At 38.2% G+C, this 12,638-nt stretch overlaps 2 protein-coding genes across 2 annotated transcripts in view; one reads left to right on the top strand and one right to left on the bottom strand.

The window, feature by feature from the left end:
- Positions 1 to 3,852: 3,852 nt before the first annotated feature.
- Positions 3,853 to 4,661, top strand: LOC124262421. The gene is made up of 3 exons (XM_046696908.1): positions 3,853 to 4,083; positions 4,237 to 4,437; positions 4,596 to 4,661. The coding sequence occupies exons 1-3, from the start codon at positions 3,853 to 3,855 to the stop codon at positions 4,659 to 4,661; spliced, it is 498 nt and encodes a 165-aa protein (XP_046552864.1).
- LOC124262437 (probable ATP-dependent RNA helicase DHX35) overlaps positions 4,658 to 12,638 on the bottom strand; it is a 15,844-nt gene continuing 7,863 nt past the window's right edge. Inside the window, exon 9 of the mRNA XM_046696925.1 lies at positions 4,658 to 4,729. Within this exon, the coding sequence (XP_046552881.1) occupies positions 4,658 to 4,729 (72 nt within the window). The remainder of the gene's footprint in view (positions 4,730 to 12,638) is intronic.

The following is a 12,638-nucleotide window of genomic DNA, read 5'->3' as shown; positions in this document are numbered from 1 at the left end:
CATGGCAATCACAACACTTTTCCAATTGTATGTTTCTTCTACTCAGGGTTGAGGTTTGTTTTCATCATGAGACCACTAATTTCCTTGCCACAAAAGACTAATCACATTTATGCATCCCTTGATCTCATCTATGCTCCATGCACTAATCCCTCTTTAGGATTAGTCTATTATATCAGACAGGTAAATGCTAGGTGTTGTTTTAACTAGCTGTAGGGGTACTGGAGTGTAGGGGTAGTGGCATGTAGGGGTTATGGGTGTGAACCTTCCCGGTACGACACCGAATTTACAAAACCTAACAACTCTATATATACACACACACAATGAGCCGTGGGGGCATCGACCAATGAACCAGCCGTTACACTTGAGTGAACACCCACCCGCTCTGACTGGGTTCGGTATCCCGGCTGCTTCGTTTCTAGGGAAGTAAACCCAAGTACAAAATATTGCACTTTTGATTTGCGATTGTACCCTTTTAATTTTGTTTATATGTTTTTTCATAATCAGCAATGTATATTATATGCCATAAATAAGTGATAACTGTGTTTTAATTATGTTTGATTTTTTGGTTGCATGTGACCTTTAAGCAATCCACTCCTTTGATGATCTCCTCGGTGCATTATCGCGATAATGACATCGCGAGATATCGAACGAGCCTACAGCTCAGCAGGAACAGAAATCGTGACAATTGTTGTGAAAAATGAAAGCTATATGTTCTCACAATCTGCTGTCATTTAATTTTGTCACCTGCTTTGCCTAGCCTCCGAGTGGGCCTAGCACAAATGCCACCCGGACAAAAGCCACCCGGACAAATGCCACCTTGGACAAATGCCACCCAAATAAAAATAAAAACCACCAACACAATAACATTTTAAAAAGTCAACACTACTATGAAATCAAAATTTTACATGAAAATCAACTTTTTATCAAAGTGAACATATTTTTAAGAACCCAAATTATTCATCAAAGTCTACATAATTTTTACAACAAAATCAACATTAAAATCAATATGGGTGGTAATTGTCCTCTCTGTAATGGTAAAATAACTGGGTGGCATTTGTCCGGGTGGCCTTTGTCCTGCTCCCCTTCCGAGTTACAACTTGTTTTCATAGACGATTCTGTCGTAATTGCCTGGTGTCGCTGGGCTTTATTTATTTGTTCGAGCCAGCCGCTAGTGGTAGTGAAATCTATGATCAGCCTCTGCTCATCTCGGTTACGGTTAATTACTTCAACCTAAACAGTGCGACATTAGGAAGGGTGGATGCCCATCAGATGCCGTTAATTTCCCCGGTAGTTCTTGTCTGATTGTATTAAAGTATCAAAGCAGTGTGGGCTTTTGCAGGTTTTCTAATGCCTCGATGGTATAATGACTGATCATAATTGATCCCATTTCTGTGGGTTTTTTACCTCGATATTTATTCACGTCATTTAAAAATATGACGTATAATATTAAAAAATGACATTTGATCTATTTGAATCCGTAAACTAAACAACCCCACTTTGCCATTGCTAGAAGACTCTGAAAATTTACTTTGGTGAATAGGTACATACAGTTTTAGCACACAGCAAATGCTTATGTGTATTTCTTATGCAACAATGAAGTTCTGTCCGTATTCTCAAAATAGTGTCTGCCCATAGGTTTTCACAAGCAATTAAAATTGCATGCAATACAGCAATTAATACTCCCTCGTTGTAACCCGTGTTAGGTGGTATTTAAAACAGGTGTAATTAGTGGTAACACCACTTGGATAAACCGACAAAGGTTCCCATTTTCATTTCTTGTGTCTGGGGTAAATACTCAACATTATAAACATCGATCAAAGGATTAACCGATAACACGCTGATTGATTAAATACTTTTATCTTACACAGAAGATTTGTCAAAAGGTAGTGTTCATGTATGTAGATTTACTAATCTATACTGAATACACTCTGTCGTGTCGGTGTCTGCGTAATACAACTTCCTTCTTTCAAAGGATTAACCGCCAAGACATTGATTGATTGCTCATTATTGGCTAACTAAATTACTTTTTTGTAAAGAATGGTGGACATTATGCGATTAGTTCCCAGGTATGCTATCTTGGGTGACCAATGATATATCACTTTTCGTAAACATGTATTAGATGTATCATTTGGAACAGCTGCAGGTGAATGGCATATCACTCGTTTTTGTGGATATTGATGGATACATTCCTCGAACAAAGTAATAGCCTGACATTGTTCTTATAACTCTTATCTGTTTTAATTTTAATAATTGCATTTTGTTTTTATTCATTTGTGGTGGCATTCAACAGAATCATTGTTTTCGTCGTGAAGTAATGAGACCGACAACATACACTAGGGTGTGTGTGCGAATTATGATTTACATTGGCTAACTATAAAATGTCTAGATATTCAAGTTATAAGTATAGGCAGATCGCCTGATTTTTATTTAGTTTCAAAATGCATACAAGTATGATAATAAACTAATTAGGATTATAAGACCAAATATAAAGACGGACGTTGACTAGTATCTACATACTGGTGAGTGGACGTTAACCACGTGAATGTAGCAAGACATTTATTGCGCAGTATTATCACTTCGACCCCCACCTCGCTTCCGAGGAAGAAATCGTTATGTTACAAGTTGTGTCATGCCAAATCCTGTTGGCCATGATTCAAATACATATTTAACTACGAGTAGAAAGTAGTTTTGATTTTCTAACTTGATGAAAACAAACCATAATCTCATTAATTCTTTAACAGACTTTAGCCCGTGATTATTAAAAATGGCAGCGCCCTGTCGCGGTGTCGTACCTGGAAGTAGACTTTTGTTATTACAGTAAAAATCCTTTGATGTTCGGCCGAGGTAGATACATGTTGTTTTAAAGGATTAATGAGATGGGTGACACTAAAACTTGAACTGGTGAGTGAACTCGGAGTTCACTAATTAGTGATATGAACTCACTAGTTCTAACTATGAACATAGTTGCTGATATGAACTCACTAGTTAAATGACAAATAACACAATTATGATTATTTGATTGATATCAACTCACAAATTAACTATATTATTTAAGAAAATTTAGATTGATTGATATAAACTCACACTGGGTATATATCATGGTAATTCCACCAAGAATCTATCACTGTCAAAAATGGCAAACCAGCAGTTAGACTATAAGTTTCTCCCGACTTCACGTGGTGGACGTTATCTAGTTGTTGAAGGCTTTGTGTTTCGATTGAATCGAAGACGCAACGATGCTTCATTGGCATCTTGGAGATGCCAGGAGAAGACATGTGCTGCGACTGTCTCTACTGTGAACGACATCATCACCAAGCATCCCAGCCCACATAACCATGGACCTGTCCATAATGAGATAAAGGTATGTTGTGCGTAAATGTATCTATAAATTATAATATTAAAATGGTATAAAGCTCTGCTACATTTGTTCATTATTTGCACAATTTTAGACAAATGTGCTCGAAAAGCACTTCATTAGATTTATGCAGCCATAACATTACATTAATTTTGGTTATATCTTATTTACAGGTCAGAGAGACACTGGACAGGATGAAGATGGTGGCCAAGTCATCTCTGGGTCCGATACCGACGCTGTACAACGAGGTTCTGGCCTCAGTGAGCGATGGTCCTTGGACGGAAGAGAACAGGTCGTTCATCGCAGAAATGCCGACGTACGACACCGTCAAGAACAGACTGTACCAGGCCCGAAGATCCACCTTCCCACCCATCCTATCTTCCCGACGAGAAATCGTGATCCCAGACGAGTTCAAAACAACCAACGCTGGCGAGCCCTTTGTCATCATCAACGATGGCGACGACGATAAGATCCTTGGCATGACGACAACGGTGAACATGGAACATCTTTGTGCTGCCGAAGTTGTGTATGGTGACGGAACCTTTTATGTCTCACCATCACTCTTCCTGCAGCTGTACACTCTCCATGCTATGGTTGGTGGTCAGATGTTTCCGCTGGTCTTCTTCTTGCTGCCAGACAAGGCGACTGTTACTTACGACCGCGCCTTCCGTCTCCTGAAGGAAGCAGTGGAAGCAAGAGGACTTCAGATGTCACCTCAACACATCCAGGTAAATTGATTTACATAACTCTTAATAAATGATAGTCAGTATTCATGTAGTTATTCATTATTATTAATTATATAATAATTTATTCAATTAACTTATCATTATTTGTAAAACATGGTAAACGTATTCATTATTTCCACATTTTAATCATTCCAGATGGACTTCGAATCTGCAGCGAAGAATGCCGTCTCCGTCAACTTCCCGACGACGCTGTGGAGGGGGTGTCTATTCCACTACACACAGTGTGTGTGGAAGAAGACACAAGGGGTTGGCCTTCAGGGCGACTACAACCACGACGAAGACATCACCCGCTTCGTAAGGCGTGCTGCTGTATTGCCTTTGGTGCCCGTGACAGATGTAAGTATTGCATTGCATTGCGCCTGAATTGGAATCGGATTTTATTATTATAAATCATATATTACTATGCTTAAACTATGTCATTCATTTTGTGTACTTCGCGGCTGATGATCAATAATCACAAATTATGTATTCATAAAATAATCTTGTGCTTCCAGGTAGACGACGTGTTGCTGAACGCACTTGCAGACATGCCTGACGACCCTCGCTCAACTCAAGACTAGAGACTCTGAAGCAAGAACTCCGAGATGGTGCCATGAGTGTCATGGTTTACGCTGATGCCGTGTCGCATCTAATGAAGTTACAGTGAACTGACATTTAGTGTGTGACTTTGAAGTGTGATGCAGTAGACCTAGTGCTAAGTACTGAATGCAATGTTAATCATGCTTTGTGTATATTATTATTTAATTTATGTATGTAATATTAATGTAAATGAACTAATAAAATAAAATAGTGATACCTGATACTTGTACATGACAGTGTTGACAATATAATTTTTGTGATATTTGTGTATATTTATTGAACTTTATTGTATACATATGACTTATGAAATAAAAGTAAGAACGAAACTATGCTATGTATTTTGTTTTTACCTTGGGAATGGTTTGTGGATGTATTCCATCTATTTACCAGTTAACATTTTTGTATGACCCATGTGGTTGAAATAACATAGAACCTCCATTGTTCTCTGGAGGCAGTGGACTTGAAAATCCTTACATGCTCCACTGGTTTGTTGTTTTAAACATCACAAATGTCTACTTCCAGGTATGTAACCCCTGTCGCGAACATCCGCCAGCCTGAGAATAAATGCTATTTAGGTTTGTTTTCACCGAGTTACAAAATCAAAACTACTTTCTACTGGTAGTAAAATATGTATTTGATTGATGGCCAATAGGATTTTGCATGGCATATCTTATAACATAACAATTTCTCTCGTGGAAGCGAGGTGGGTGTCAATATAACACTACTTACAATATTATTGTCACTTCCACCACAACCTCGCTTCCGAGAAAGAAATCGTTATGCTCTCAAGTTGTGTCATAGAAAATCTTTTTGGTCATCAATCATACATTTATTGTACTACAACTAGTAAGTAGTTTTGATTCTTTAACTTCCGCGAAGCGATCTGAACACATTTAAGATATCGTTCCAAGCTTCCACAACGCTCGCTTCGCACTCACAAACATAACCCATTTAGCACGAACTACGGGGTCCGGTGGAAATTAGTGCATGGTGACACCATCACTCGACCCCCTAAGAGGGCAACGCAACGATTGACGGCAACGCAACGATTCGTTTTGCTTTGAGTAAGTTTCGTTGTTCAGACCATCCTTTAATGTTGGAATATGGGCGGAAGGTGAATATAAAACAACATGAGCGATTCTGCCCTCTGTGTATTGTACTTACCATTGAATCAGAGTACCAATTCTTTATTGAATGTTCATTTTACTGTGATCTGAGAAACAGCCTGCTCCCACAATACTACATAAATAATCCATGTGAAACTAAATTTATCAACTTATTATTGTCTTGCAATTCTACAACTGTTAACAACCTTGCTAAGTTTATATTTCTTGCATTGACAAAAAGAGCGAAGTTTTTGAATATAGAGTATAAGATTAAATGAGACATTGTACATGTTAGCATACAGCTTAATATTATATATGGCGCTGGATTGTATTGTCATCTTTATAATTGTATAATGGGTCGGTGGCCCTTGTACGAAATTAACTCTCACTCACTAGATATATGCTTACGATGACACATACTTAAACTAAACGTGACAAAATTCACTTTTCACCCAAAACATTGAACATTTAAAATGTGTTCACCACTGCAATTTCGACTAGTCAAGTCGGTAATCCTTACGTTAATCCCTTAAACAATCATTACTAAAACAACACCAAACATCAAAGACTACCGCCAGTCGCCATAACGCCCCCCATGAAACACTCATGCCGCCCCCATGCCACTATAGCAATTAGCCCATGCAGAACAATAATTTACAATCACCCACCAGTTATCTCCCCTTGCGGATATTTCCAAAATTGGAAATCTCACATTTCCAAAATTGGAAATTTTTGGAAACATCATCTTTCCAAAATTGGAAATGTCTTGAAACATCATCTTTCAAAATTGGAAATGTCTTGGAAACATCATCTTCCAAGACATTTCCAAGCTTGTAAATGTGGATTTTTTCCAGTGAAATGGACTGCACCGCTATTCAGATGCACGGGTTCAAATGACAGGTCGGCATTATTCTTAAGTTCGTCTCACAGTACAAGGTTCACTTCAGAAGAATTTCAAAGAGACTCCTTCCTTTTCCTAATGCAATACTCCTTACAACTTTCAGTAGTACTTAAGTAGTATCGGGATATTTCGTCTCTTGTGGCGATACATCGATGTATCACAGCCCATGCGATATTAATATCCTGATCTATTGCCTAAAAGTGTTTTGTATTGATGCATTCGTATCGCATAGTTGACTATGCAAACATCGATACTATCGATGAATCGTTACACCACTACGTCAGATGGCCTCCTTTGATTCGGAATACAGATGTTGTCCCATACGGACGTTTTCTCAAATTTCAGTTACCCGACGGAATATACTGTACACCTATTTTGAATCCATCTCTTGGGTAGATCATAGAAAACTGTAGTGATTGCAATTAGTTCATAAAGTTAGATGACTAAGCAGTTTCTGTAATTATTGAAAGCTTACTACCTGACATCATTTATGTTGCTTATGCGTTTTTAATTTTTGTTTTTTGCTGTCTGATTTGTTATACATTATATAATAATGTTAATCATTTTGGCATCCCAATATCATGGAATATAATGTGAACTTATCAATCTATCAAAGTACCGAAACGTTTTTTAAGTATGTTTTACTGTTATTGGGTGAAACTGTTAATTAAATGTACCTCCGTACAAAATTTCCAGAAATTAATAGAAACTGAAAATTGCTAAATAAATGGAAAACTGCATTGGGTAAAGATTGCAAACCGTTATTATTTATATACCTGCTTTAAATTATCAGTGTGCAGATCATGTCACAAACATAAAAACTGAAGGATGGGTGTGGAAAGAGTGGGGGAAAACACGTGCAAAGTCTCTGAGTCAGCTGAGATTATCCTTCAAAAACGTCATATGTACATTTAACAATCACTTATCATTAAGTGCAACAAAAGCATTACAAAAACGCCATATTTCCACCTTTGGCTGGAGTTCTAAATATTTGATACCGAAAGCCTGTCAGTTAACTCAAAGGAAATAACCCTTGTGTTTTACAGTGATGGCTTAATCATAGTCACAATGAATTATAGGCTGCTATGCGTTTTCGAATGTGATTGAGTCAGTGAAATACTAATATTTAACAAATCAAATTCTAAAGGAGCTTTTCTTCAAGCAGTGACTTAAAGCCATACAAAGCTAGACTTGCTTAGATTATAGACTTCATATAAGGCATCATAGATATTTCACAAGCATGGTAGGACCCTTAGCCTCATTAGCTTATTGCCTCACCACTTGCGAATTAGGCGTTGGCAGATGTAAATGTTAGTGAAGATGTTGGTCCCCGCCAGCCGCCGGTGTTTGGTATTGTTTACTCTGTAACCCGAACCCGTTTTAACAGACGGTGAACCTGGGAATATCTAGACATGCTTCATTTAGGGTGTAAGCGTTACAGTAAGGGCTGGGCGGAAGGGAAAATAATATCGTTCTCTGACTATGATAAAACAGAGACTATATAATAGACTATTGTATGGTCTCTGGATACAGATTGGGACAAGATATGGAAAACAAAATATTTCGACAACAGACCATTGTTTGGGTCTTTTAATTGTAAATATGATTCCAATAGCTTAACCTAGATTTCGATATCCTTCGAATGTACATTTGGTTGAAACTGGAAAGTATACTTGTATCCCGTGACAAGAACGAATACTTAATAATTCAAAAGCATAACAGCACGAGTATCCATTTTGTCTTTTGTCTACATACGCTCAATCACATGAATTGTGTCTCCAGGTCACGGAGCATCAGTGGTTTAGGGGCCCGTATTGCAATTCTCGTGCGTTTCCATGTATTTTTGACGCGGCATGGACGCCCCGTAACATCACTATTTGATTATGATTCACAAACACATGCTCATGATATGGTTGGAATCGTGCCATGGATTAGCAGATATTTATCATGAAGGTTTTTTATGTAGGTGGTTTGAAACGCGCTTTGACAAAGGCCTATAGGTTCGATCACATTAATATTCGTTTTACAGCTTCTTTTCTCTAAAGATGCTCACGCCAAAACTGATTTAAATTCTAATCGCAGATAAAAGAATAAGACAATAAATAGTATGCCAAATTATCGTTACCATGACAACCCTGTGACATTTCACCTTATGTAAGAGAGAAATAAATACGATGCTGGGTATAGCAGTACTACTGCAGATGATAGTGTATGTCGTAAATGTCAATAAGTTGCTGCAGCGCTATCCCTAATCACTGGATATCTATACAATTATATGTGTGATGGAGGAGAACCTGCGTCGCTACTACTTTCTCAGTAATCTGAATACATGCATGTAGCGTGAAACAGGCAGATACCTATAGAAGAAAGTGTTTGCCCTACCTGTAACAACCATGTCCCTAGTCTATAAAGGGGATATAATGTGGGAATGAATGACATGTACTTTTATCTTGGCCCGTTTATGATGATACATATTGCGATCTTTCACAATAATCTCACTGGCTATCAGATTGAGGGTACGTTTCAAACATAACCGATATTTCTATTATTGTATTTATACAGAAACATTCTTCGAACGTTTTCCATATACGTCCGCCAGATACATTGCACACTACCCCTTTCTCTCTTGATCTTCTCAAACGACTGTTGCAAGTTCGAAGAATCCTGGTCAAAGTAGAAAAGTCTTAAGACTATTCCCTACAAATCTGTAACTTACACATTGTACCCTAAATGGGTAGAGCTTCCGTTCGGGGGAATATCAGGAAGACAACGATACCATTATCTCCAATGTTGTAGAAAGCACTCCACGTACTTAGGAAAACAATAACCCACTGAGATATTGCATTCTTGCCGAATTCAATATTTTCGGCACCTGTCAGATCTGAACTTGAACATGCGAGGTCTGCGTCTATGTCAGGTTAAAGGTCTGCAAGATCTTAAGCAAAACTGGGGCGTAATAGTCATAGGCTTGCTCCAAACAACGGAATATATATCTTGTTAGAAGGAATTCTCCGACATGGAAAATTGCAGCAATGCAACATCACATTTATTTGTGTGACATTTGCTTTCGGACTCTGGGTTTATGGATCGTCAATTTAAACAGGACAATCAAGACAAATTTTACAAAAGGCACAGAGGCCCAACATGCCAATGGTATACTCAGAGAACGCACCCGCCTGTGCCATCCGGACATAATCGCTACACGATAAAAACTATTTTTGTGTGGCGTTATTACAGCAAAGGCTGAGCGGAAGGAGAAATAACATGGTTCAGGCACTGTGAGACTATTAAGAAAGGTCACATGCAGTGCAATAATATTCCAATTATGTACTGCCAAAACTTATTTTACAGTACTGATGCGCGAACTGAAGAGACTTAAGAAATTACGAGTTGGTTCGTGTAGCGTATTTGGCCGTGCTGAAAGAGAGATAGACTAATGCTTAGTCTCTGAATATATATAATTTTGATAGTAACAAACAAGCCCATTTAAATGGAAAGGCGCCCCAGGGAGACTAGAGATTCAGAACCTGTGGAAATCTAGACTTGCTATATTTAGGGCTTTAGCACTGCAGAGAGGGCTTGGCAGCAGGGAAAATAATGTGGTTCAGGGACTGTGAGACAGACTACAAGAGAGATAAAGTGCTATTCTGTTGGGACAGCTAGGGACACTTGCAAGGACGAAGGGGCAGCTCATCGCCCTTTTGTTCACCACTCACAAAATTTGCCAACACCGCCGACAAAGCGTAACTGATACTGGCAACAAGTGCGAGCGCAGCTTAATAAGCCATGTTAGCTTGCGTAATACCACTTTCTTAGTCAGGCTCTTTTGATGATAAGAATAATGAGGTCACGTGAACGTTGATTTCAAACGTACTAAAATGTGTGAAAATGAAATTACATGAACCAAGTAATTCACATGATGGAAACAAATGATCATCTCATTGAGCACAGGTAACATGAAGGTGTATGAACCGTTCATATACATACCCTGAAATCCGGTATGATACATAAATATCTAAGGTGTGTAAACATTTGCACATGTGATTCCCCACCTCATGTGTTTCCCCACCACATGTGTTTCCCCACCTAAGTAAATTTACATGTTTCCAACCTGGGTAAACTTAGAACGAAATCGTAAATTTCAGCACCCATTGAAATTCAAAGGAATGCATCAGAAATACTGTAAGATCATGTATTTCCTGGGGTATCTGTTTTGCAATTCATGTTTGGAAATACCTGACAATCCGGTCATGGCATACATGAACGAGGTTCTTGTGCATACGAAAATGTTCGATGAGCATATGTTTCAAAGGTATAGATTCATATGAAATATATGCCCGAAGTTAGGAAATATCTGAAAACATACGTAAATCCGGTCATGGCATGTATTTCCTACTGTATTTACGTTTATTTCAATGGTTTACTATCCGGTTTTTGGTCCTGTGTGGTCGATCGCCGACCGTCACAGTTTATAACAATAAACCTTTACATACAGGCAAACACTGCTTTGTCGAACTTTGATGTGCCAAACTAACGTTTGTCTTGAAGTGGAAGCTTGGTCCCTGCTTAAATTACGTCTTTTGTCACCGTCTTTTGTCACCATGGGATAAACGGAAATGTTAACGCAGTTCCTTTCAACCTCGAAATAACTGTAGATCTGAGATTGCAGGTAATCAGGAATAAAATAAGCCAACGTAAGATTCTCACCCCTGTCTGGCCATCCACACATGCCTAATATGCCTAAGAATACACTTCTTTTTCGAATTTCATGGCGTTAGTCAAGCAATAATGGCTTATGCTTCTCGTCTTCGTTATATATATACTCATGCCAATAATGGTTGTCACCCCTCCCCACCCCCACCCCCACCTCACACCCCTCTCCAATTAAAAAATTGAAGGGGTGACAACCGATATTGGCATGAGTATATATATACAGAAAACATAAAATGATATAACATATCGCCTTTGATACGAAGGGTCTAAGGCATATGCACTGACATCACATTAGAGTGTTAAGGACTAGAAATAGACTCAAGAATCAAGTGAAACCACGTATGTATCAGCGGGAAGAATAGAAGACGATGCTGTGGGTTATCCCTGGTATTAGTCTAGCGGAATAGAATTACAGTTTACACACTCACTCTATAGTCTGTTTGCAGTGAAAACGTACCGGTGAATTGCACTTTGTGAAAATGTAAATCAAATAAAGTGAAATTAAGATTGCGAATCCTCATAATTCTACCTTGCCAATTGAGCATTTAAATCTTAGATTTTTATTCAACTTATGAAAAAAGTTGTTTAACAAACGATCATAGTTTCAAATCGCTTATATTGGTTTGTATTACAAAGGGATAAGCGCAGTAGTTGGAACAGTGAAACAAATGCACGTGCGGTACGTGATGAGCCTACAAGCGTTAACTTAGACCAAACCTACTTGATCGCGGTGTTTCATTTTATGTACATATCCTTGAAATACAAACCAATAATACCGATTTGAAACTATGATCGTTTGTAAAACAACTTTCATCCCAAGTTGAATACAATTCTGAAATTTAAATTTTCAAATGGCAAGGTAAAATTATGAGGATTCGCAATCTAATTTCACTTTATTTGATTTACATTTTTGTTTAAAGTGAAATTCATCGGTACGTTTTCACCGCAAACAGACTATAATATGTTTTCTGTTGCTTTATAATTTGACCATACGGAGTCACAATGTAGAGTAAATAAATTAAGCACATTGAAAAATTGCCATTGTCATACAATCCCTTCCAGGCTGTCGCGTGCATTATTTGGATAGACTTGAAATTCCAGTCATACCCGCTATAGAATGGACATTTACTACACTGTCAGTTATTAATGACAATCTAGTAACCAAGTTAGAGTGAGTGAGTGAGTTTAGTTTTACGCCACACTCAGCAATATTCCAGCTATATGACGGCGGTCTGTAA

This window comes from Haliotis rubra, unplaced genomic scaffold (genome assembly GCF_003918875.1).
Source record: "Haliotis rubra isolate DU_JTF1 unplaced genomic scaffold, ASM391887v1 Scf838, whole genome shotgun sequence".
Taxonomy (NCBI): domain Eukaryota; kingdom Metazoa; phylum Mollusca; class Gastropoda; order Lepetellida; family Haliotidae; genus Haliotis; species Haliotis rubra.
Note: the sequence above shows the minus strand (reverse complement) of the source record. Positions and strands in the feature narration are given on the sequence as shown.